The following is a 22,782-nucleotide window of genomic DNA, read 5'->3' as shown; positions in this document are numbered from 1 at the left end:
CAACCTTGTTTCTAGTGAGCAGCCGTTTGTCAAAAGTTATACCTGCAGTAAACGTTCCATTATTACATTTTATTCAATATTAATTTCAATAATCCAAACCATTTTAAGTATAACATACAACACTTCTGTTAAGATTTAAAGGTGCAATTGAAACAGATGGGTTTTACTCTTGGCTATGATGTGCCTGCTTTCTGCTGATATCAATGGGAAGCCCCATTTTGGAGCCATGATAACACAGGAAGTAGACAAAATTATCAACTAGCTGGTGAACAAAGTGGATCATTTTGAAGCTAAAAAGGCCCCTTTTACACCAGGAGCTGGTAAAAAGTTCAATACAAAGATAGAAGAGGATTATCTATCAGGTTTGACTTTCCCAGATGGAAAGAAACATGAATTCATATGAATAATGTGCTGCTCTGTGTCTACTGAACTTTTAACGGCTTAACATGTTAAACACTTTAAAAAGAGAGATCTTGATGTGTTTGTAGATGACCTTATGGAGTGCTATGAAGTAGGTTTTTGGTGAACGGACCCATATTTGGTTTGTTGTGTGCGTTACACATTCCTGCCTTTGGTTTCGCACTTTTCCAATGATGGATAGGTGGAAGTGATGCCTCTAAAAATGCACATACAAACCAACAAAGATGACTGCAAGCTAGAAATAATGAATGTAGTACTGCATGTTTCAACAATGTTTGTATAAAAATTAGGTTTCAGAGTTCATGGCATTTCGGTGAGTAACGCTGAGTGTAAACATTACTTTTGGTTGTTTACAAGGAAACCCCAAGAGGCACCTTTAAGCCACAAGATATCTAGTAAACACCTACAACACACATGCTCATAGTTGAAGAATAAAGTGTGGAAAAGAAAAGAGGCAACGCAGTGTGCATTCTCTCTGGATTTTATTCTTTAGGAAGAGTTCTGTTTAGAATTACAAAATGCACTGGTAGAAATAGCGGTGAGACAGTTTGAGAGTGCGACAGATAAGAGTGTGAGAGAGACAGAGTTAGAGAGAAAGAAAAAAGAGGGAGTGAGTGAGAGATCGAAGGTTTCTACAGCCATTCATAATGAGTACGTCATCAGATTTGGCTAGCTCCTGTACCCCCCTGACCCCCCACACAAAGTAGAAGGGAGAATACACTTCTGTCTTCTGAACTGTACTTTCTTTTCTTTGAATATTTTTTTTAAAAACAGTTCTTTTTTTTTCGTGGTGTCCTGAACATGGTCGTGTTGTGCCTCAACCCCATGAAACAGAAGAAAACAAACTCTCACCCAAGTCTCTTGTGGTTTTTTTTTATTCTTTAGACATTTTTTTTTGTAATTTTTAACCTTTTTTGTTCTCAAAAATAGAAGGAAAAAAAGGAAACGTTGCTTTTTAAAAACATCTATCTATTTATATATCTTTTTTTTTTTTAATTCCTCTGAATTCTTTAATCTGCTTTTTCTTTTATGTCCTGAAGATGACTGTTAACCCACGGTGTGGCATGCACATAGCACATGCATTTCTGGAACTAGATATTTTTTCCTTTTTAAAATCTTTTGTACTTAAAAAAACCTCTTTTTTTTCTCAGTAGCGGCTTTACATTGCTTTTTGAAGACTTTGTGTGGTTAATCAGCGTGTTAGTGGATTTCACTGCAGCATAGACACAAAGATGGATGGTGAATGTTTGGGGCTTTGCCTGTTTCATTCAGGGGTTTACTGACATCGCGCACACACATTCGCACACACAGACACACAGACACACACACACACACACACACGAAGATTGATACAATGATTTGACTAAAACAGTTTTAAAAAGGTTTTCTGGAGACAAAGAATAGAAAGCAAAGCAAGCACAAGAACAAAACATAAAAAAGTTGATCCGAAACACACACACACACACACACACACACACAAAAACCCACTTACACACACACCACAACCAGGAGCTACATACTGAGTGTGCTTTCTGATTTTACGTGTAGTGATGTGAAAAAATACTTGTCTGTGACATTCCACTGAGGTTGGAAAGACACTAGAAGGCAGTTTTTTTCTTTTCAATTTTTTCGGTGCATTCTCTGGTCAACATGTGATAGGCCTCCAGGTTAAAAAACTTTAAATGAATAAACAAAATAATAATAATAATAATAATAATAATAACAATGTTGGGGCTGACAGTGGTGTGCATTAGTGACACGTGTTAGTTTGAGGCACACAGAGAAACACACAGAAATAAATTAGAGATATACAGGAGTGATTACACACAGAACATAGATGTTTTTCAGGGACCATGACGAGGCCCACACATCTTTTCTCCAACCCGCCTGCACTGTGCAACACGAGTGAGAGAATGAGCTAAATTGTATACTTGGTGCATCAACTCCGGGTCAGAAGAGAAGTCAAAGGAGAGGTACAAAAGAACGAGAGGTACACTGTCATACAGCGCCACCGGAAGGTCACAAGCGGTGGTGGAACCCTTAAGCATCTGCAGGAGACTGATTTTATTTCACAGCAGAAACCTGTAGGCAACTGCTGTGTTTGGCCAATTTTTAGGGCGCTCAAAATCAAATTAACCCACGTTGGAATTTCTATATAGTCTTTAAAAAAAGAGTGACAATCACTGCTAAATGTTTTCCCTCCTGCATACTCATTCTCCCACGATGCAACTGTGGGTTAGAGCTCCACCTCAGGGTTGGAAAAATGATTGGCTGAGCTCAAAATTAAACAGAACAGGAAACACAGACCCAAAATGCAGAATCTGTCTCATTATCACGATCGACATGATCATTCGAAGTCATTATATCATCGGTTTATCCATCATGACGGTCGATAACAAAGAAAACAAAGATGAAGAGTTTCTCTCCTTTCCCTCGCCTTTCTATTGGTCTCATCCTCTTGCATGTTTTTTTAACCCCAAACCCTGGAAGACTTTGAGATGTTACTGACTTGTTCACCAAAATTGGACCCCACATCTCTTTATCCACGTTACCCTGCTTCCCGTTATATCGTTTTTAATCGGCGTAGTTACAAAAAGTTACTTCCACAAAAAAGTATGTGCAATTCCAGCTGTATCAGTGGCAGGCATCTGATACAGGACATACAGACAAGCAAGCAAAAAGTAATAATTTTGTTCCTTCTGGATAAACATACAGTAACTATCAAATCTCCCTATAGCCTCTTTCACTTGATTTCAGTGTAAATGAAGGTACAGGAAGAGAAATGTCATAGAGAGACAGAGAGAAACAGAAAGGCCTTTTTACTTAAAAAAAAAAGAGAGAAACCCTGCAGACCACAACAGAAAGGACCAAGTAGAGTTTCCCCCCACATACAGTAGATTCTCATTGTTGCTATTATTATTATTTTTTGTATCATTCATGCAGGATTCCACAGGGTGTACAACTCCGCAAGTCTAAAAAACGAAGCTGTGTTGGGTGCAACAGAAGATTCAAGCTTCAATGTTTCGAAGAAGTAGAAGAGAAGGAGGAAGAAGAAGCAGGAATAGAAGAAGAAATACTGCAGAAAACAGTTATTGGTTTGTTTTCTGTTTCTGAAACCCATCTCCACGCTTTTGTTTTTCTTCTCTCATAGGTCATGGGTTGAGGTTGGTTAAATTGTCTGTTTCTGGGAGGAGGAAAAATACCAATCACACCCATCCTTTCCTCTACTTTTTGACCAAGGGACTCGTCAACCCCTCACCGTGCAACAATCCCCAACTCTCCCACCCACGCAGCCTCCTCACCTCACACAGGTGGAGGGCTCATTGTCAGTTTTGTTCTTATTTAAAAACACAGATGATAAAACTCATCAATATTCAACTTGTGGCTGGGAGAGTTGGGCTTTATTCTTTTTGCAGCTAACTTAACTGAAGTTAGCTTTGAGAAGCAAACCAAAAAATAAAAGAGTGGTCGTTCTTTTGTCTCTGACTGTAAAGTGTCTTTTGTCGAGTCGCAACTCTTGACATCTTGTAAGTGGCTGTAGATCGTTGCAGGAGGCAGAATGTAAGACACACACAGACTAGTGTCGTCACCCCTGCTGCTTGCATCCCGCAGTTTGAGGTTGGTCTTATTTGGCATCAACAAATGAATGCTACAACAATGCAAGCAGAACGTGGAGGTGGTGTTCCACTTGTTACTCCAGATCCTGCCTCTGCATTGCTGTTCCACCCCTTCATCCTGACACCATTCCCTCCACCCAGCCCAGCATCACTGGGACATGCCAAGCAGTGGAGGGGGAGGAAAACATTTAACAGGCAAGAAAGAAGGAATCATGATTTCCCTTGGCAGTCAGAGCTCTCGCTCGGAGCTTCCTGTTTCCATTTTTCCGTCCATCTATCAGTTATTTTTCCTCCGTATGCCCCTCCCCCATCCCCAGAGGCTAGCACCAGTCGTCGTCCTCCTTCTCGCTGTAGGGTTCATGCAGGCCCTTGCGGGGACCTCTGGGATGCCCGGGTGGAGGAGGGACCTTGTGAGGCCCAGTGTGTGGGGGTCCATGGATATGTTTGGATGGAGATGAGGAGCGGTATCCGTTTGGTAGGCGCCGCTGGACAGCAGGCTGCATCTGACCCTGCACAGGCCCTATCAGGGCCGTGGTGGGAGGGGGCGCATGGCCGACAGTCCTGGGTGAGGTGCGACTGGGCTGTTGGTGGGTTGGGGGATGAGGGTGGGGGTTGTTTACCGGGTGGGGCTGGGGTTGAGGCAGTGGGTGGGGGTTATGTTGCTGTTGCTGTGGTGGAGGCGGAAGTTGGTGGTTGGCCAGGGCATGAGGGTGAGGGTGAGGGTGGGGGTGGGGGTGGGGGTTGCCACTCTGCATGGGGTTCTGCTCGTAGGCAGGGGGTTCATGTTGGGGGTCATAGTCCTGGTTGTAGAAGCAGCCATCCCCTTCCATGGAGCCGCCTCCTCCACCTGTGTCCCCCCAGCGAGGCGGGGGATGATGACCCTGGCGAGATATGCCATGGTGGGCTGGAGGGAGGACGGAGGGGGGAGGAACCTGGCCTTGGGGAGGCTCAGGAGAAAAGCGGCGAGGGGCAGGAGCTGGGGGGCGACTCTGGGGCCCCCCAGGTGCTGCGGGCATGGCCTTACGGACTACAGGGGAGTAGGTGACATGAGGTCGGGGGGTTGCGGGGGTCTGAGGCAACTGTCGTCGGCCGCGACGTGGCGTACTGGTCCCCGACGTTGAGGGGACGGGACTTCCACTGACCGAACTACTGCCCTACACGAAAAGTGAAATAAAGCAAATAAAAAGAACGAACCACAAATTCAACGACAGAACATGTAGAGTAGAGAGGATGGGAAAGGAAGAGCCAAAAGCAAACAGAGGAAGAGAGAGAATGCAAGATCGAGAGGCAGAGGGAAAGCAAGAAAAGACAAGAACAAGAATCACAGCAATAATAAAGATAAAAACACCAGTCATGATGCGCGTGGGATGGAGGAGAGAAATGAAAGGCATCACAAAGGAACAAAGCAGTGGATGTGGACAAAAAAGATGGGATTCCAAACAGCAGCATACATAGAGAAGCAACATGTCAACGCAGAGCAAAGAAAACAAAAGACGACAGGAGAAAAGAAGGGTAAAGGGTTGATTTCAGGAGTAACAAATGTGGTACAGGGTAAATACGGTGAATAAACATACATTAAAAGTGTTCGATTTAGAATTACTGTCAGTGAGCTGTGTGACGTGTGTCATGTTCTGAAAGCTATTTCTTTATAACACAAATGTAAAAGTTGCAATGGGAGGAAAACAACTCTCCCACAATTTGTACAATTTAATACACAAAGCTGAAAAGTGTGCATCGCAGAAGTTTGATGGATTATAAATACTTTTTTGGTTTTACATTTGAATAGTAAATGTTACGTGTGGTGTGTCTGGAAAAGCATGCCATAAAAACAAAAATATTGGGGGGCGGGGGGGGGGGGACATGGGAGAACTTTGGCAGTCTAAAAACATGTAGCAGGGCAGGACGGGGCAGCAGTCAGGTACTCAAATATACATTTCTATGCATATTTGCTGGGTTGCTGGAACAGTGATTTGGAACGGTGAGCAAATAACTGCATATTGAACATTTATTTACAGTCTTTCATTTCACTTTGCATGATTATACCCACAGAATGTTTGCATGCATGTTGTCAAATATATTTGTGTATTTAAATGCAAATAATTGGTCCATACTTTCTTTGCAAGGCCTCTAATTTGAAGGCAGCAGGAAAAAGTTAGGAGTAAAGTCCTATAACAACTTTTTAGCAGTAGTATAAAAAGTATAAGGGCTCTTTTGCTTGATTAAAAGTAGCAATACCACAGTGAAAGATACTGCCTTGTATGTAAATATCCTACTTTTGAAATTAAATAAACATTACAAGTACTTAAAGAGTAAATAATATGCAAAATGGCCGCCTTTCAGGTTGTTTGAACAGATTTGAAGTTGTTTAAATATACTTTTTAAATGTTGTATTTTGTATGCACAACCGATGAAAAATCCTTACATTATATTTATGTTCATCAGGATAAAATATAAGAATTTAGGGGTTCGTAGGTAAATTTAAATTTACTAGAAACCATAGCATTTCAGTAACGTACTGGTATCTCAAAATTGCATTTTAAGCGCAGTACTTAAATGCATGTACTAACATTTAGTTAGATTTCTTTACTGTTTCTTTGTCAACTTATTTATTGTTATTTCAATTAGCGACGTAATTACTTTCCCATCTAAAGGTTTGACAGGTTGAAACTTAAGAGATTTATCTCCTAGTCTGTAATAATGTTATCAAAGTTGACCCTCAGAGGAACTTTAACAACAAACCACATCAAAAACTCTAGATCAAGGTATACTGTTTAGTTATTGCCAATGCATTATTGGATGATTGCACCTGTTGACCACCATCAAACCAGAGGCCCCTTGTTTTATGTTTTTCAGCATTACACTGATCATGTGTTCGTCCCACTTCTCTTTGTTCTACAAACCAAATTAGACACCACAGGCACACAAGTACCCGGAAGCCCACCTGTCTGTGAGTCAAGGTCTCCCGACCCTCACGCCCCTCGCTGGGCGATCGAGACCAGCGCCGGTCCCTGTCTCTCTCCCTGTCCCGGTCAAGCTCCCTTTCGCGAGAGTGCCTGTGTCCGTACTCGCCTCCTCGCTCTGCTACATAACGCTCCTTGTCCACGGAGCCGTGGTGGTGGTGATGGTGGTGGTGGTGCTTACGGTCTTTGGACCGGCCACGGTCTCGGTCACGATCCTTGTCTTTGGACGTGAGGTCCCCAGACTGCGTGGTCGTGCTCATGTCTGTGCCCAGGCCTAATGAGGGAGTGTGTTAGAGTTATTACTGGTTTGTGGTTAAGAAATACTAGACACTATAACACTGTAGAAGTACGTTTTTACTGTGGTAGTAATCATTGGTTCATTCAGGATAACCTTTGTAATACAACTGTCTGGATTTCTACTACCAATGTGCTTCCTGGCGAAGAATGCTAAATCCTATGGTACTATGTAAAGCGTCACTTACAAAATGATAAACAACAACCTATTGCTATACATAAAAACCTATGGTCTAAAAGTCTAGTGTTGATTGCCAAGTAAATATTGACCCGTTGTGATAGATAGTCTAAAAACCTGTGAGATTCCCTCAGTCTTCAAGCCTGTCGCAGGTATTCGGACTCTTAGTCACTATTGATTTAAACCTTACCTTCAATCACCCGTGTGTCTGAGTTTCTTTTGTGTTATATCCAATTTTACCTGCTTAGGTAATGATTCATGACAGCAATATGACATTAGATAACAATACAACATCAATCTTTAGAGTAACATAGAAAAATATGTGTTAATAAAGCATCCATCAAACCCTTATTATTTCCTCCTGTATGTGCGATTGTGTGGGTGCCTATGTGCTCATCCTGACCTGTGTCAGCCTCTGTGTAGCGGCAGAGAGACCTCTCCGAGGCCCGATGACCCCGATCTTTTCGCCGGTGTCCATGCCGGGTAGTCCTTTCCTCCTCAGGCACACACTCCATGTTGAAGTCGTCTCCTTTGTCTCTGTGACCCCGGCCGGACCTGCTGTGGCCCAGCGAAGAGGCCGAGCGCTTCATTGGACTGCTGTCATTTATGGTCTGAGAAGGAAAGAGAGAGAACGCAGAGGAAGGGAAGGAAGAAAGAGGGGGAGATGCAGAGAGAGGTGATTTCCTTTGATTATCTAAACAGCTTTCCTGTGAATTATGGGTTACGAGACAACGCATGTGTGTGTGTGTGTGTGTGTGTGTGTGTGTGTGTGTGTGTGTGTGTCTGTGTATCTGTTTGAGAGTGAATGGCATCTGTTTCTTGAACAATGAAAGCCAACCATCTTCCCCCCACATCCCTTCCCAAGTCATACACTCCCACATAAGTAATAATGTCCAAGTCATGCTACTTCAAAAATACAGATTATAAGGCAGGGGTCGGCAAAAAGAGGCTGATGGGCCAAACTTGGTCCTGCATCACAATGAATGGCCCCCTATGAAAGAATCAGCAAAGGATCTTAATTACCCATGTGCTGAATGGAGGTCGAATACAATTTCCAGATTCCTAACTATTAAAATCCCTTTTTGTATTTAGAAAATAAAGTCATGCTTTGAGTTTAAACCACAGGCATTGCCGACCCCCTGGTACACATGAATAAAAAAAGAATACAAGAAAAAAGATTAACAAGAAATGAAGAAAAAGAGATGATGGCAAACAGCCATGCCTTCCATGCTTCTGAGAGTTGCTTTGTAAAAGAAAAAAATAGAAATGTCAGTACAGCTTGCATCGGTCCTCCGTCACCACTTATTAATGGAACATTCCAGGCTGCACAAATCTCCTCTACTTCTGCCCTGCGTGCTTCCCTCCAGCCATGCAGGTACATAGGGGTTGTCCTGAGTCCTCTACCCCCATGAGAACCTCTTTATGCAGTGGAAGGCCTCATGCTCTGAGGCGGGACAGCAGGACAGAGCCTATGGTGCCACACGTTGGGAATGTAAATCACATCAGACTACTTCAGTGCTAGATCCTTTTGGCAGTGAGAGGGCCAGTTTTCCAGTTGATGTGTATTAGACAAATCAGCTGACATGTTAGTAGAAGTCTAAAAAAACACCAGTTTGTCTGACCTCATAGGAGTAGCACTGAGAATCCCAACAACAAACCCATTCAAACCCACACAAATCCTTCTCTCTCAGTCTCCTTTTACTCAAATACACTCCCATTTAAACACATTTCAACAAATATCTTGCATGCAGGAATGAAGGAACACTCGGACAGACTGGGAAACATTAAGACAGATATATATATATATAGACGAGCACACAGGCATGAGGACAGAGAGCAACAAAGCACTAGCAGCAGCTGAGAGAGAGACAGAGACCACGGGACAGTGTGGCCGGACTGTTGATAATGACAGATGACGTGCAGAGTTCAGCCCATTTCCAAACGCAAAGGTGCACGAGAGAATTCGCTAAGGATGCTGGGATCACTTTGGAAGCTGGGCTGGAATCAGATTTGGTCATGCCAAAAGAAATGTTGTCCAAATATATTTGAAAGAAAACCCCTGCCATGATAAAGAGACACCATGGAGAAATGACAGATGAGGGGGTGAAAAAAAGAAATTCCAAGAGTGTGTGAGAGTCAAAGACAGAGAGAGAAAAGAGGAAGAGGGACGAGACAGGGAAGACAGGGTACATACACTGAGGTTACTGCCACGTTGTCTCCCTTTCCTCCGCTGCTGTATGAGCACAGAGAAGACACACACACACAGACACACACACGCACGCGCACACAAACACACACGCAGAGCCGCAAGTACACCCAAGGTTTGGTCACACACAGAATTGAGAAAGAGGAGTAAGGGAGACAGGGATGGATAGGCGATGACAGAGAAAAGGGGTACAAGTGGAGCAAAGAGCAAAAACAGAAGAGTGTTGAACCCAAAAAAGTGATGGTGTGCCACGGTGGAGAGAGGAAAGAAAAAACACAAGGAGGGACAGAGAAAGACAGTATGATTAGACACCGAAGCAGCAGTGAAGGTGGAAGAGAAACACTTACCACAGAGACTGGGGAGGTTGGAGCCAAAACAGGTTTATATAGACAAGGTCACCATGACAATGCTCGATCAACGGCAACACGGTCACAACAGCAATGAGGACAATCAGCGAAATACACGCACAAATGGATTTGCACACAAGTGTGGTCAACAGCGGACGACAATGACAGAAAGTTTCAGGGCACAGAGAACAGTGAGAGCAGAAGAAAAACTGACACAACACACACATCTGTAACACACAGTATCATGCTGGTTCCAGTCCTGGTTCAAAATCAATAAATTAAAATAAAAAAAATAAATAAATAAAAAAATGTAAAGCAAAAACTGTAATAGAAGGAGGAAACAGTTAAAAAGACAATCAAAAGTTAAATAAATCAGGGTCTTGACCAAATAAAATAAAATAATGGTGGTCAGAGAGGTGTGTAAACTGTATGTCTGTGTATGTGTGCACATTTGTATTTATAAATGTGTTGGGCGCATATGACAACCAGAGCACTCACCGGGGTATGGAACAATATCAAATGGATGAGTGTTAGATGGAAAGGAGACAACCACGGTTAAAAACCTCCATGCAAGTGTCCGGATGAGAGGAGGAGACGACAACAAGAAATGAAGAGGAGCAGAAGGTCTCACTTTGCCTTGCTGTGGTCCCTTTGAATTTACGTCTGGTAGGAAGGGCAACATTTTGCCAAAACATTTCCATGAAAAGAAATATGACCTGTACCTCAACAGCAGGCATTTGTCAACCAGTAAGAACCTTTTAGACCCTGTGCCAAACTTTGTCCACCATGGATTCAAGTAACCACAGCAATTAATCTTTAAGCAACAAGTCAGACCTTCGAGAATAGGAGGTTTTCAAACCGAAATGAGATGAAGGAACAGAGGTAATGGGGGACTGAAAAGAGAGTGGAAGGATGAGAATGCTGCTCACTTGGTTGTCGCCTGGGAGGCGGGGCATGGAAGCGGCCCTGCCATGGCCTTCCATTGGTGGAAAGTGCTCAGTATCCGAGTAACCATCCTGCCCCATCTCTCTCATCTCTACCGTCTGAAAACAGAGCAGGAGAGCAGGAGATGGTGTGACGGGCTGACATGAAAACTGACAGGGAGTAGGGGGATATGCTGGAAAGGTTGTTATCCAAAGAAAGCAGAGAATGGAGGGTCTCAGAGAGGTCAAAGGTCAGTGGGAGAATTTGGTGCGTGAGTGTGAGGAAGGACTGTGTTGTGTAAGTCTGAACATATGCTATGAATATAAAAGGAATTGTCTGTTTGGGTCTTGATATTAAACTTGGACTATAGTAAATTAAAATAAAATGCTTTCTTTGCAAAGGCTGCTGTCAAAATAGATCATCAAGCTAATGCAAATATTCTAAAAATATGTGAATTGCAAGACAGTTCACACATTTAAATCCAGCTCAATTACTACCATGCACATTTCTCTCTGCAGATATGCCAGATGATATCATGTTTGGAGCGAAACTTTGACAAATGAAGCTGAATCTTGCAGATGGAACTGTTTTACCATAGAATGTATTTGTTTTCTAATATCTATTGTCTGTGCTTTATGTCTCAATTTGTCTACTTTCATAATAGGTTATCATTCAGACTAGTTTGAAATGTAGCCGACAGCCACTCTCTTTCTCTATCCAACTCCTGAGTTTAAACTTCTCCAGACCTCTGTTGATTGATATGAAGAAGAGGTTACTGATACACAGTCTGGCCCTCCAGGAGGTCTACAAGCAGAGAGGTTTAACAGCATGATGACAGAGACATGAACCGCTGAGGACAGAGGCAAGGATAAACTCTCAATGACATGTGGAAATGAGAGTGGAAAAATTCAGTCAGATAAAAAATGTTTAAAGAGACATGTTGTCAGATATGGAAATAACTAAAAGCAGGTTTAACAACATGTCAATTTTAACAGGAAATGAAAATGGCCTGCTCAAAGCGAAAAATAAGGCAACAAAGCAGTAGAGATGGGACAGTAGTCGATCTTCCCGACTGCTGACAAGATCGCCTCAACCGTAAGCAGGAGTTAATACTGCTGATACTGATTTGGCTGGAGTGTAGACCATGAAACCAGAAGCAAGTTAATGTCCTGTTAAAACATATTGCTGTATTTCTTATTGAAGGTTCAGAAAGTAACATTTGAGAAACCAGGACCAGTCTGCAAATATCGTATTCCAATAAAAGCAGCAAGCAGCACTAGCTCCAAAAGTCATCACATCTAGGAGGAAAGTCACCACGTTGGCAACAGCACATCTCTTTAGGTTTCGGGTCTAAAGCCCATACCCAACATTGCTATTATAAAAGTAAACATATCATAAAAGGCAATTAAGGTACATGGCTATTGTTAGCATTAACAGCTGTAGTACTCTGGTGTGTACAAATGCAATGATTGGACGGACTAATAACACTCCTGAGACATCAACAAATGACAGATATTTTGACAGAGCATTTGTCTAAACAACGCACAAACCTGATGTCTCCATCTAATTCATGTTGCACACGGGGGTTATGAATAAAGGGGGGACTGCTTTAATGGAGATGGAATTTGAATCTGTAACTACATAATGATCAAAGTTCATTTTATCATTAAAGTGTCCTCCATGGTTCTTTGGGAGTTCATTTGTTAGCAATGACATGACAGTAAAACAAATGTTGAATGGGAGTTGAGTGTTTGAGTCCACACGAACTTGGTGTGCGACAAAGATGTGTTTCATTTGTATGGTGTGTGTGTGTGTTTGTGGTTGGATGTGTGGTCCCGGGTGTGTGCCTGTATGAGCTTCTACCTGAGAGTTGGTCATGCTCCCCAGGCTGTCCTCAGGGTGTCCCTCAGGGCTCCAGTTGCCAACTTTTTGGGACATCTCCTGAGCACGAGCCGTCACCCACGATTGGCTCGCTGGGATCCCCTCCTGTACCGTCCTGACACACACAAACACACCATCACAATCACACATTTCTAAAAGGAATATCTGACCTATAAAATGATGATTTGTATTTCAACTGCTCACCCCGTGTTACCTTAGAAACGTTTTCTTGCGCGCCTCCACGGTGAACGGTAAATACAAAAACTATATACGAATATCAGTTTAACAATTCTGACATATTTCATGAAGTTTAGATTTACTTTAAGTTATTAAAAATAGGATTGATCCCCATGGAGGCTGTGAGAAAAGTTGGATCCAATACTTCAAAGTAAGAGGGGCTAAATAATTTGAGATACAATTGTCATTTTGGAGGTGTAATATTCCTATATGTCTACAAACCACTTCCGGTAAAGCAACCACGACAACCAGCGTCACACTCACAGGCCGTTGACCGTCTCCGTCGTCTCAGGTGGAGGGAGGGCGTTGTTAAGTCCCGGACCCCCATCCTGGCCTGGGGAAGGTGGCTCCACGCGCTGAAACAGTAATGGCGTTCGATTCTGTGTGAGATATACAACATGGCCGTCGCCAGCTATGAGGCAGACTGACAGGGAAATGGAGGGAGAAGGAGCAGAGCAGGAACAGAGGGCATGTCGAGAGGGGGCTGTCGGCTGAAGCAAGGCCAGGCAAAAGAGGTTATCGAGGAGGAATAAATGGGGGAGCTGCCCTGCAGCTAACAGGAGAAAGAGATGGGTCGACTTGGAGTGCATTCTGGGACCTGGCAACCCTTGGAGCAACCAGGTAGAGGACTCTAACCTGCAGTGTGCTTTAAGAGGTCCAAAAAGGAAGTGGAACTCACACACTCAGGCAAGACCTCAGGATAGGATCAAACTGATGAGTAATCATTCAGTGTTTCATCTTATGATCAGTTGTCATTAGATGATTGATACAACAACTTGAAAAAATACATTTCCCTTATAAAAATAAAGACTATTTTCATAGCAGGGAAAGTAGAATTTATACCACCATGAAGGGGAGTAATACAAGAGGGACCCTCTTTTCAAAGTAAGGATGGAGAACATCATGACAGATTAACCAGGCAACAATCCTGTGAAGGGGAACATACAGCAGGTGAAATGCATGATGGGAAAAGGCTAAACTAGTTGTCAGTCATGTATTTTTCATAAACTAGAAGTTTAAAAGAAGTTCCAAAGTGCTGCCTAATTACCACTGCTCAAAATGTCAGATTGGTCGTGAACCTGTTACACAAAATCCCCAAATTTAAAACTGTTACAATTAAAAATGTCCAAATGTTGAGCTTTTAAAAAGATATTTCTACTTTAATTTGCATCCACACTGTGGACAACCTTCTATCTATGATTGCAAACACTAAATATGATATTATTTACAACAGGTAAAATACACCTTTTAATAGTTATGTGATGACGTCTTCACTTATTCAATTTTTTGGATCATGAAACTGCAGAGGTATAGCACTTGATGTTGCTGTATGCTAGCTATGTGTTCGTTGAGAGAAGAGGTAAAATATGTGTAGCTAAATAAAACAACGGGTCGAGGGGAAAAGGAAAAAGGGGCCAAAGAGGGTTTGCTGATGTTTGGGAGACGACAAACGTATCCTTACACGTGCAATGAACTATCAGCTTGCTGAGGAGCATTACATTTCAGTTCTTATGAGACGTCATCTTCTGATCCAAGATGAAGTACAGCTAAGGATAGGATGCAGCAACATCATAATGCAAATCGAACAGTCAAAGGTTACAAGCATTGGGGATTGGAAGTGAGGAAATACCATATATTTTTCAAGCATCAATCCAGGAGAGAAACGAGCTCAGGAAAAATCTACTTGGAAATACAGCTCCCATGGTGGTTCAGGCACAGGCACCTCGGGGGCTGTGACAACACTGGAGTCTGGGTAAACTAATTAATGTGTAATTCTTTATCATACAAATGCTTGATAATTTCAAAACCCTGGATTTTGCATTTCACATTGTGTGAAAGGTATACCTAAACAATGCACCAATCTTATTTTTGCCAAAGCTTAAAAGCAAGCAGTAACACAACTTGCCCAGCAGATGGCAGCACTGTTTTGGATGTTAGATAAAAAGTGTTACCGATAGGCGATTTCATAAGATTGGGGACTGAATAAGGACTCCTCCCTGGATGTGCACAGAGGTTGTCACAGCCCAGGCTTACATGAGTGGAACTACAGCCCTGCAGCTTTGATTTCAGTACGTCAGTCTGCCTTTGACTTTAAAGGGTCGGTTGCAGTTGGAGTGCTTTTGCTCGTTGAGACAGCAGTACCTGCTCATCACGAAGGGCCTGGGAGCGCTTGATCTTGCTCTGCCGGTAGTACTCCATGATCATCATGGCAGCATAGATTTTCCCCACTGTCAGGTCTGTGGCTGCTGAGAGAATGACAAGTTACCCTGCGAGATTAGACCTTTGGTATGGACCCTGAGCGCAAGGAATGGCAGAAAGGGGGTGAGGCATGCACACAAAACAGAGTACATTTCACACGTACACAACATTGAGCAATTGGTCTTTTCACAGACAGATTTTTTTTTTTTTTTAATACTGTATTTTTTTTTAAAACTCTACTGTCTAAGGGAAATTGTGTAATCAAGCACATTATTGTTATATAGATCAAACAAATCCAGTCGCTCCGGGTAACTATAAAAACAATCAACATAAAAATAATAAAATAAATCAAAATTTGGTGATATTTACACTATAAATGACTCATTTGAACTTGGTTGCAAATGTAATGCCAAATACACAATACATTTTGAGAGCAAATCTCATGCATTTCACAAACTAAAGCAACCGCTGTGTCATGCAACTAGTGCATTAGCACATGTGCATTTGTGTAAGAACACTGAAAGAGTATCAAGCACAGCCAGCCTGGCGCACACAGCTGACCGCCCCTGAAGTGAAAAGACGTCTATAGAGAGTTGATCTATAGTGAGGCACCCTCTGATCTCAGGCACAGAGAGGTGGAGAGTTGTGGGGGTCTGACAGAGATGGAGGGTCTGTTCTTGTTAGTGTGGTTTCTGTAGCTGAAGGAAAGGAGAGTAGGTGGATGCAATCACACCGAATAAGGCGTTGGTCATGCGGCGGTGTGCAACCTAAATGACCCTTTGGTGTGTAGTCAAGTTTTATCCCCCGAGCAGCAGAAGGAGACTTTACATTTCATTCTCATTATTTTGCGTCAGAGCATTTTTATGATCTTGACATTTCCAACAGCACTTGAAGGCGACTTCATTCATTTCAAAGCGTAACAAGAGTCACAGGGATTTCACCTTTCAAGAAACATGCTATTACATTTCCCACAAAATTGCTCAAACGTGCATCCGTGTATTTAGATGATAGGATAAGTGATACCTTTATTTTCTTTCACTAACTTGTATTTGGCCACTTAACCATGACAGTAGGAGAAAGATAGGTTTACTATACTCTCTCAGTGACTGGCTGTTTAATTTATTTGCTGTTCCAATGTTTCTATTGCTGGTTTTTACTTTTCTTAATAAAAATATCCCTACTTAAGAGAATGGCATTTTGTAGCACCGCGTTATTAGGTGTGAATGCAGCCTTAGAGTGTGTGAAGTAGTTCTGCATCTACCGTCCAGCCTGTGCTTTGTAAGTTAGTAAGTTAGTTAATTAGCTCCTGTTTGTCATTGTTCATGTTCACTTAACCATGTCTTCCTATATCGGAGGTATATGGGTGAGGATGTGTGGGGTTATGTGCCAGCTGTATCAGAGGGTGCAGCAGTGAGAGAGACTGACTGAGAGAAGCGGTCCTCAGGTGGCGTGAAGAGAACAATCGTTGGAGCACTGGGCGGCACAGGGTGGCTGCATCCATGCCACATTGCTGCGCCTGCACAACACTCTGCAACTTACACTTGTGTGGCGTAACCAGCAAATCTAGAGTCTTCTGAGAGAGGTTGGGCCAGATCGCCATCATCTCTTTCCTCAGCTCGGCGTCCATCTGGTGCTTGTCAACGCCACCTAGGCAGAGTCCAACAAACATGCGACACACGTACAAACATGCACATATACACACAGACAAGTACATTGGGACACACAGAAAAGTTTACACCCACACACACACACACACATTCAGATGGATACAAAAAGGTATAAGAGAGGACATACAAACACGAAAACAAAAACAAACAGAAGATTTTGTTAGTAAGGTTATGATAACCTCTATGTACATTTTACCCAATACATTTAATCAGTAGTCGATTCTTTTTTTTTGTGACAAAACTTCGATCCCACCTTCCGCCTTTTCACACAAAAATCACACTGTACTTAAGATACAGGAGGTGAAGCTTCAGGAAGGTTTCTCGGTTCGGCACACAAATAGCAGACGGCGCTGCACTTTGAGGGGAAAATAAGAAAAAAGGGAGAAGAAATCATGTGAAAATTGAAGTAGAAGGAGGTAAGAGGGACTCCAAACCTTCTGCGCCCTTGGCGATCTTGATGTCCAGTGCCGTGCGGATCAAGGCCATGAGCGTGGAGTTGAAGTGGACCGTGTTGTCATCGGCGACAGGCAGATCCATTCGGAGCAGTCTCTGTGGGAGAGCCAATCAGGGCGAGCGGTGAGGAAATGGGGAAGTAAGCAGGTCGACGTGTTCGTGGAACCTCCAGGTGTCAAGGGGGGAGGGGAGGGGGGAGGGGGAGAAGGGAGGCGGTAGGGGTTGTGGGAAAGGAGAAGGAAGGAGCTTTGCATAGCATCTGTAGCAGGCTCTGACTCAGTCTGCCTGTAACAAATGGCTCAGCCAGTGTCCAATCAGACCTATTTGATATTCAGTGCTTCTGTGACATCAATTCACATTTCGGAAATTCACAGTTCACAATCTGTTTTGTCATATGGAAGAACCTGTGAGTGCTAAGGTGGCTAATGGAGACGTTTTTCTAAAATATTTGTTCCTTGACTTGTTCATTTTGTCACTGGAATGTAATATAAGTCTTTTTGTTGACGAACAAAAGTCCTCACCGGTTGGTTAAAAAGGTGATTTTGAGTCTTCAATTAAGAAACAGGACGGTCTGAGCAGCAACTACTAGCATCCAGAGCTCCCCCAAGGGGTTTGGAGGTTCACAGTGGAAACAACAGAGACCTAATGATAAACCATTAAACCAAAAACAACCAAGGGTCCGATCTAAAAAGGAACTTCGTTTTTTGTTTATTGGTTTGATTTTTTATAGGTCTTGTTGGTTTATAATTCATACAGACAATACATAGACACACACCAAGTCACAGATGACAGAGTGACGTTCGGATGCTTGGTGACAGAAGACGGCGACATCCCAACATGCAGCTTATCATGCCTGCCCCCACACCCAGATTTAATGCCATACTTTTAATCCATCCATCAAAACTTAGGGGAAAAAAACTCTATCCCCCAGACCTTTCTTGCACATCCCACCCTCATGCGGCATGCGATGCATACACAATATGCCTCTCAGGACAAGCAGCTGCGCAGCCGTACACAGAAAGCATCCTCTGTTGGCGACATTAAAATGAGTTGTTGTAGAGTGGCTGTTATTTTAGGGAATAAAATCATCTGTAGACGATGGGCTAACCTGAAATAATAGAGCATCTCGCTCTATTGCTAATTATCTGATGTCTAAAATGTGAAAAATGGGCACAGACTTGGAGGGTTAATAGGTGAGAGAGAGCAGCATTCTGTGGAAACAGAAAGAAGAAGAAACAAAAGAAATGGCCACCATGGAAGTGGTATTTTGGTGCTAGGATGCAGATGATTGTTCAGGTGAACCTAGTCCAGGTCTATATAAGGTGAAAGGAAATATGTCTTCTGCCAGAAAATAGATATTATAAGAGTTGAAAGGGACAGCTTAAGGGATAGAGATGATACAGAAATAAAAATCAACAGGTTAATAGGTTAAGAGCTGGAGTGTGTAAAGAGAAAAAAGGGCCCAAAAATAGATGAACAAAAAACAAAACCGATGTAAAGGAAACAAGAAAGAAACATCACCACACTTAGTTGGCTGTGTCTCTAAGAAAGCGGTCCTGCCTGAAGGCCCTGCGTGTCTCTTCAGGACAGAGAAGATTGAAGGTTAAGAGCAGTGGAGCTGGATGGGTCATTGTTCTGTGGACTGCTGGGAAGGTCAAAGGTAAGGTTTGGATTTCTCTCATTGGCAAGAGGCTCGGGGAAAGTTCAACGGGAAATACGGCGTAAACACAGAGATGGCAATTAGGGTTAGATTTGTATATTAAGGAAGCCAAAACCGTGCATGTAGAGCATGTTAGGTTGTTGGGCGAGGGGATTAGGGTATACTTTTAAGTTCAGGTAGGAGGCTTTTAGGGAGAATAGTTGGTAAAATTAAAAAGAAGAGGCGATGAAGACAGCATCTAATGTAAGGCTGGGGTAATAACATAAAAACATGAGAAAGAGACAGAGATAGAGGTGCAAAAACCTGGAGCAAATAATATATTTCAATCACCAGGTGAATATTTTTCCTTTGAGTGGAATCAAGTGTGGATCCTTGATGGAGAATTAGGGTTAGGGTTATATACATGGTAAAGGTAGGCTGATTAATCGGGCAGATTAAAGCCATTTTGAGGTAATGGGGCAATATTTGTGTTACTTATACTACTTCCCTGTTGTTATTTGAAATAAAATTATTATTTTTGAAATCTATTTTCGAGTTTAGTTTTCGATCACCTGTTGGCATTTCTTTGGATCGTAGATTTTTCCTCATACCTACGTTCAATATGTTATGTTTTGCCTCTAGGGGGCTCTGTGTACTTTATCTTCTATCAACACAAAGTGGACCAATGAGAAAAGCTAGAAAAAAAACACGAAATAAAGCAAAACATTAAGGTTAAATAATGGCAAAACTGTTTATTGGCCATTTAAATACCCTTATTGGTTGAAAGTACCTTAAGCAAAGGAGTTGGGTATGCTTTCCTTAACTGGAAACATCTTGACACGTAAAATGCACTCATATCTAAGCCCCATTTATTTTAAACTAGGATATAATGTCAGTACTATTTGCCCCAGGTCTGCAGGAGTAGAAGGGAGGTGGATAAAGCAATGAAGGCGATGGAGTGATCTCCTGTGCCTACAGGCTGTTTGGCTGGCTGCCCCCTGAGGCTCACAGTGATCTGCCAATGATGCTTCATGAGACACATTGATCACAAGAGGTGTAACAGGAACATGTGGTACCATGAAGGCAAATATGTTGTTATATTTCTGTATATTTCTGGTAACAATTTACGTCAGATTAATTGTGTCAGAGCTGATTATATGACAGGCGGGGGTTTGTGCATTGGGTTGGTGGTTATCGGCCATGCAGAAGGCAGGTGAGGGAGTGTATATGTGTGGGGAAGGGGTGCAATATGCAGAGATGAGGGAGGGGGGGCTGGAAACAGAATAGAACTGCATTGACGACAGAACCAAAGGACAAAGAGAAGATTGGACTTGCAGATAGAAAAGAGCTGCTTGGGGGCTTGGAGCTGCTTCATGAAGGGTGACAGAAAAAGAACTGCTTCTGTATGGCAACCAAAGGCTCTCAGAGGAAAACACATCACTGAGACAAGCCCTTCTGCTCTCTCTACCATTAGGAATAAGAGAAAATATCTGTGTGTAGGTGGATATGACTTAGATCTGTGTTTATGTGCATGTGTGCGTGTTTGTCTGCCACATCCACAGGACGGAACGAGTCAGAGGACGTAAGTCTAGCGGACCTTCCAAGCCCTGCTGCACACGCATGTTTTCTGTGTGTGTGTGTGTGTGTGTTTGCCTGCATGTGTGAGATGTCTAACTATTTCATATCTTTAAAGGTTTTTTAACTCTTAAAATAAATGCATTCATATATTAGTTTATTACCATCACTTTACTTGGGGAATAATGACACTATTTATAAAAATGTGCATGGTTTTTGTATGTTTGTGTAAATGTGTGTCCGTCGTACACGGTGCAAACGAGCTGAGAAGGTCCCTCTTTTCGTCCCCTCCTGTGGATACACCCCCACCCCCGCTTAACCCTTCACCCCATTGATGTTTTGCTACCTCCTCCCACCAATCCCACACCACCACACAACGCCACAACACCGACCAGCCCACCCCCACTTTCCACGAAAAGAAACAGAAACAGAACTGAAGGAACAACGACACTAAAGTTTACACCACGTTGAGCGCTTGAATCCCTGGCACCCTCCCTCCTAGACCCACCCACCCCCCGAAAAGAAACACCCATAGGAGACTGGGGTGAAGATAGGGCCCTTTTCTGACCTTGTAGGCCACCCGTGCTGGACACCTCTTCCCGAGGCCTAGTGGAGGACACATGTGCCTCAGCATGTCATACATTTCCCTGCAACTGATCCTGCCACTGCATCATCAGCCATCACCCCGTCAACAAGAGCACAAAAAAAGGAGAGATGGAGATATTTAGAAAGAGAGAAATAGGAGATTTGAGGAGAAGAGTGATTTGAGTTGAAAAAGAGAGAAGAGGTTCACAGAGATAGGGAGAGAAAATTAGAGGAAGACCAACACAAAATGAAAGAAATAACCACAAAAAGACAAGGTTATTGGTCTGATTTAGAGCGGCTGTGGCCTTGTGGCTTCTGTGTGAGCTACAGTACTCAAAGATCATGTCAAAGAACAGAGGGAGAAGATGACAGAGGGGAGGGAAACAACAGGAGGATTGGAATTTATAAATGTAGGTATCAGAAGACAACTCTGTGTAAGCAGGACACAGGCATATATATATTTGTGTGTGTTGAGCTTGACAGCAGGCACGGAGCTGCTCGGACCAGGAAAGAGGGGAGGAGGAGGAGGAGGAGGAGGAGGAGGAGGAGGAAGGGGTGTCAATGCAGTTTCTGTCTTTCCCCAAACCCCCAAAAAACCAAGAACAATGCAACACTACAGTGAGCAACCGTAGCTTGCTACATTATAGCCATGGCTCCAAGCAAAAGAAAAGAATAATCAAAAAAGAATATATACAAAAACAAGATTTATTTTAAAATGTGCTAAAAACGTGGATTTGTTTTTTTGTTTGTCACTTGGTGCATTTCACATGCTTCTCTGGGTGTCTGCATTGTCCCGCACATTCTCTCAGCAGTTCAGAATGCAAGTCGATAATGGTGGAAAAGAAGTTGTAGAATTGAAATGATAATACAAAATAAAATAAAGCGGCATTCACTCCATTCCTGGATGCTGTGGCTAGCAAGTGTGGTGGAGAGATTTTGTTTCAATAGAAGTCAAACCTTGCAGGCCACCCTATGGGGGCATTTCTTTCCTAAGCCGAGAGGCGGGTCGATAACTCGCAATAAACTGTACATGTCCTTATAATGAATGCGCCCGCTGCAAGAAGAATACAGGGGAGTTAAGAAACACACGCACAGGAAAAAAAACACACAGACACACACACAGCGAGAAAGAAGAGAGAACATTGGGAGGAAGAGCACAAGAGTGACAACAACACAGTATCTGAAAATACTTTACAACATGTTCACTGCAGATAACTGACTCTGTAGACACCTCTGCACCTGCATGCTGCTACAGCTAGCAAACTCTACACACTATGCTTTTACACTTTATGCCACCATGTGTTTGCAAATGACAAATAAGACTCTTAAATTCAAGTCCCCAGTCCTAAACAAGGGTGGTGCTCTCTTCACCGAATGTATAAGATGCAAAGCTTCCATACTAACATGTTTTTGTTGGGCATTGCACAGTCTTTGTATGCAAACAAGCTTTTTTTCTGGCTGTTGTCTTAACAAAAGTTCATTATGGTTCCTATAGACAGGATTTGATGCTGTCTCATAGGTTCAAACAAAGAAATCAGAGCATTTAATTGCAAATCAGCTGTAGCTTCAAAGCAAGTTGATTCAGGAAATGTTACTTTTT

General features: G+C 42.7%; 1 protein-coding gene across 1 annotated transcript in view; it reads right to left on the bottom strand.

The window, feature by feature from the left end:
• Positions 1–914: 914 nt before the first annotated feature.
• cacna1aa (calcium channel, voltage-dependent, P/Q type, alpha 1A subunit, a) overlaps positions 915–22,782 on the bottom strand; it is a 77,017-nt gene continuing 55,149 nt past the window's right edge. The window contains exons 40-49 of the mRNA XM_063903775.1: positions 22,140–22,236; positions 17,365–17,479; positions 16,803–16,910; positions 15,207–15,310; positions 13,329–13,444; positions 12,810–12,942; positions 10,952–11,065; positions 7,873–8,080; positions 6,979–7,271; positions 915–5,191 (exon numbers count right to left, since the gene is read on the bottom strand). Of these exons, the coding sequence (XP_063759845.1) occupies positions 4,358–5,191; positions 6,979–7,271; positions 7,873–8,080; positions 10,952–11,065; positions 12,810–12,942; positions 13,329–13,444; positions 15,207–15,310; positions 16,803–16,910; positions 17,365–17,479; positions 22,140–22,236 (2,122 nt within the window). The 3' untranslated portion in view covers positions 915–4,357. The remainder of the gene's footprint in view (positions 5,192–6,978; positions 7,272–7,872; positions 8,081–10,951; positions 11,066–12,809; positions 12,943–13,328; positions 13,445–15,206; positions 15,311–16,802; positions 16,911–17,364; positions 17,480–22,139; positions 22,237–22,782) is intronic.

This window comes from Eleginops maclovinus, chromosome 16 (genome assembly GCF_036324505.1).
Source record: "Eleginops maclovinus isolate JMC-PN-2008 ecotype Puerto Natales chromosome 16, JC_Emac_rtc_rv5, whole genome shotgun sequence".
Taxonomy (NCBI): domain Eukaryota; kingdom Metazoa; phylum Chordata; class Actinopteri; order Perciformes; family Eleginopidae; genus Eleginops; species Eleginops maclovinus.
The sequence above is the reverse complement of the archived record's forward strand: the minus strand, read 5'-3'. Positions and strand labels throughout refer to the sequence as shown.